The sequence below is a fragment of the Mesoplodon mirus genome, assembly GCF_964341445.2.
Source record: "Mesoplodon mirus genome assembly, chromosome: 20".
Taxonomy (NCBI): domain Eukaryota; kingdom Metazoa; phylum Chordata; class Mammalia; order Artiodactyla; family Ziphiidae; genus Mesoplodon; species Mesoplodon mirus.
The window spans coordinates 20,919,364-20,922,870 of NC_138996.1; the positions used below are offsets into that span (position 1 = coordinate 20,919,364).

At 43.0% G+C, this 3,507-nt stretch overlaps 1 protein-coding gene across 1 annotated transcript; it reads left to right on the forward strand.

Annotated features, from left to right (window-relative positions):
* The first annotated feature begins 1,434 nt into the window (after window positions 1–1,434).
* LOC309795962 (uncharacterized protein C8orf48) lies at window positions 1,435–3,212 on the forward strand. Its single transcript, XM_082608778.1, has one exon. It carries the CDS (start codon window positions 2,268–2,270, stop codon window positions 3,075–3,077), a length of 810 nt encoding a protein of 269 aa, XP_082464904.1. The 5' UTR covers window positions 1,435–2,267; the 3' UTR covers window positions 3,078–3,212.
* The last annotated feature ends 295 nt before the right edge of the window (window positions 3,213–3,507 follow it).

The window sequence follows — 3,507 nt, forward strand, 5'->3', positions numbered from 1 at the left end:
CTGACAATTCTCATATACAAGGAAGAGAATAGGCAAATATTATTTATATTTCACATATAGAAAACTGACAACAAGAGTGTGGATTTTAAGTAGTGTCACCTTTAAGCTTTATTCTGTGATAGAGTTGAAAAGTAAAGAGAATAGGTTTATACAAAGAGTAATAGTTTCTGTGTTTAAAATCAAACTGACTTCTGTCTTCTTGAGTCATTTTTGATAATGATTAGTACTGTTGAGCTATTTTACTTCCTTAGATAATACACATATTAGAATGTTGAAGAGTTTACTGGGTCCAGCTGGTTATTATAAAGAAATTGGTTAATTTAGCAAATTTACTTGCTTCTAGGATAAAGTTATTTTTATAAAATCGAGGTATTTATAACAGTATATTTAAAAAAATTTAAAAGACAGATTACTCCAGATATTTAGCATATTACTAGATATGAATATACTTTAAAGCACAGCTTCCTTGCTCAATGTTTTGGGGAAAATGTGTGCTATAGTGAATTGTGTGTAAATATGAATGTGTAAATATTTCAGGGAATGAGGGATACTTTTGAAACAAAAATGAAAATCTTTAACCTTGAACTGGAAATTAATTGGAATTAACCACAAATTACCTATTACCTCTTTTTAAAGATTAATATTATAGAATAAAATACGATTTGGGTGGGATAAATGAAGTTGGAATTTCTTCAATATGAAGCTGGCTCATATTTGAGAGATGCTTTTAGAACATTTCGGACTTTTGACTCTTTGCCAAAGTGAGCACTTTGGGAATAACATTAAATATATCTGGCTAGACCCGAATAACACCCCCCCACACCGCTACTACCATCCCCCCACCACACACACAGAAGGAAATGAGCAAGGAAACCCATTGTCTTGAAATTATCTCAGATATTTACTAAGAGCTAGACTCAGATATTTATTAAGATCTAGAAAAAGTCAACCTTCAGAGTTAACATTTTATAATTTCTGAGAATAGTTAATAAAACTCTACCATATTTTTAAAAAGTCTGTTGTAAAAGGATGTATTATGAGTAGCAGCCTAATTTGGGGGGTTCAGGAAGAGGAAAAGACTAAAGTTCCTTGAGCTTGTAGTACTTATTCCACAAGATCCAGGCGCGGACCTGTGTAAGGTAATACTTACTTCTGTTTCCATAACCATTCAACACATTTACTCAGCAGAGATTTATCGAGCACCTTCTATGTATCAGGTACCTGCTGACTGCTGGATACCACTGACAGGATTTCTGCTTTCACCGGGTTTTTAATCTGGGGGCGATGTGGAAGGCATTCTCAAATATGCATAAAACACAGTTGCAAACCCGGAAAGAAAGGCTGTGCTGTAAAGTGTTTGGGGGCAGGGATGGGGCAGGGGTGGGTATGAAGCACTTCCTGAAAAAATGGGACTTGAAAGAGGAGCAGTAATTAACCTTACGAAGAGGGAAGAGGAGTGTTGAAGTGCCATTCAGAGAGGCACTGCCTGAACAAAGACCTGAGGAACTGTGACTGGGAAAACTGCAAAGTGTTCCAAAATGCTACAGCACAAAAAGCTGTGCAAGATGAGGCTGGAGAAATAATACGTAGGAGCCGTGCCATTCAGGAGTCTTACCGGGTGGTTTCAGAATTTCGAATTTTATCCTAAGACGCGGTTTACGATTAGATGATCTCTTGGCTGTCTGATTGGCAGATACGTTTTGTTTGTGTTTTTTGGCCAGCCGGATGTTTTTTTGTTTGGGTTTTTTTTTTTTTTTTTTTGAAGGCGAGGCGTGCATTCTCAGATTAGTCAGAGGCCGCCTTTCCCTGTTGCCCTCACACACATGTACAATTTTTTGACCCCTGGGGAAGGGGAGTTTGCAACTTTTTCTGGAGGATTATTAGATTTTGTACTAAAATAGCACTAAAGAGAAGACTCGGAGAGCGAACGGAGAGGGCGGCGCCGACAACCCAACAGGAACAATGCAGGCAGAGTCTGCTCTGGGGAGGGCAGGGAAGGGAGGAGCGAGGCGCCTCAGCGACCTACTGCGCATGACCGCCCCTGGTTGCCAAGGCAGCGGGAAGGCGTTGCCCGGAAGCGTTTCCTTACGGAACGGTCAGCTCCAAAACCCATCCCCCAGGGGCTCAGGACTGACTAGTTCGTGAGGCAATCTTGACCACCGCAAAGCAGATGAGGAGCAGAGCCTGACGCAATGTGATGGGCATCCGCCTAGAAGCCCGAGGATTCAGAGAAGCAGGGGAAATTGACACAGACAGACATCGGGACTATGGCAGACTTTTCTAAGGAGACCTTTGAGTCCTTTACTGATGAGGTACAGAGTTCCAGTTCATTCAGTTCCTCTGGAGGACTGCAGCCCTGGTCCTGTGCCTCTGGGAGTAAATCCGAGAGTGGAACGCCGACTCCACGCTTGCAATATGGAGACAACCAATCTGAGTTTTCACGCTTCAAAAATAATGAAAAGAAGTTGAGCAGAAAATGGATCAACAACCTCAAGGGCAAGGAAATGAACTCTGGCCAGTACCAACCAGACACTAAACTTGAAACAGAAATCACTCAGGCATCCCTTGAAGAATTGAATGCCCTGCAGTCTTTCTGCACCGTTAAGATAAACCTAATCCATCATAGTGCGAACTCTAAGGGGAAAAAGAGCAGCAGACATAAAAAGCTGCAGCTTGGATCGGATGCAGAGGCTCCAGAGGTAGATCCCTTAAACTGTACTGTCCCCGATGAGCTTTTGAACAGAATCTATTTTAAAAACATGAGGACAACACCCAAAGAGGTGGTAACAGCTAAGCAACATATTTCTTCTCGGTGTCCCAACTGTAACAGGAAAAGAGCAGAACTGGCCCAGTCTGCCTTCCTGAAACGGAAGAAGACTTTACTGGAGTCACTTCTACTCCAAGAGAAAATAGATGAACATCTTCATATGAAAGACTTTCTTACCCTTATTGGAGAAGCACATCAGAGCCTTCCCAGGCTTTCCGATGACCCCAGAATAATCTGGGAAAGACTGAAGGAGAAAAGTCAAACTGATTACTCTGGTTTTGAAAGGTCAGATATAAAGCAGGAGATGTAGCAGAATGGAAATAGTGCTTGTCATCACCTTTTTGTCCGCCAATTTTCAAACCTCTTACTCTTAACTAAACAAGGGATAGTGTTTATTAATGATAATGTGTAATGTGGATAAATGTTTTGTTGTGTATTTGAATAATTGTCATCATTTCTGTAATATCGCGAGACCCTGAGCCAACAGTCAGCTCGCAGTGGTCCTAGCGGCAGAGAGTGTGGTGAGAGGTGAGAGGCGGTTGCAGGGCCTGCGACAGGCTGAGGGCCGGGTCCCGCAGAGCCCCAGAGCCCTCACCGCAGCCGCCCGCTAGCCAGGCCCAGACCTTGGAGCAGCGAAGCAGCAGCGAACCCCTCCCCCACCCCAGCGTCTGCAACCTAATGGTGGCGGGCGGTCTCCCTGGGTCGCAGTCCGTGGAGGCCTCAGCAACTGGAGTATATGG

Excerpts from the sequence above, each read along its gene's own strand:
- LOC309795962 (XM_082608778.1), top strand. The coding sequence starts at position 2,268 with ATGGCAGACTTTTCTAAGGAGACCTTTGAGTCCTTTACTGATGAGGTA.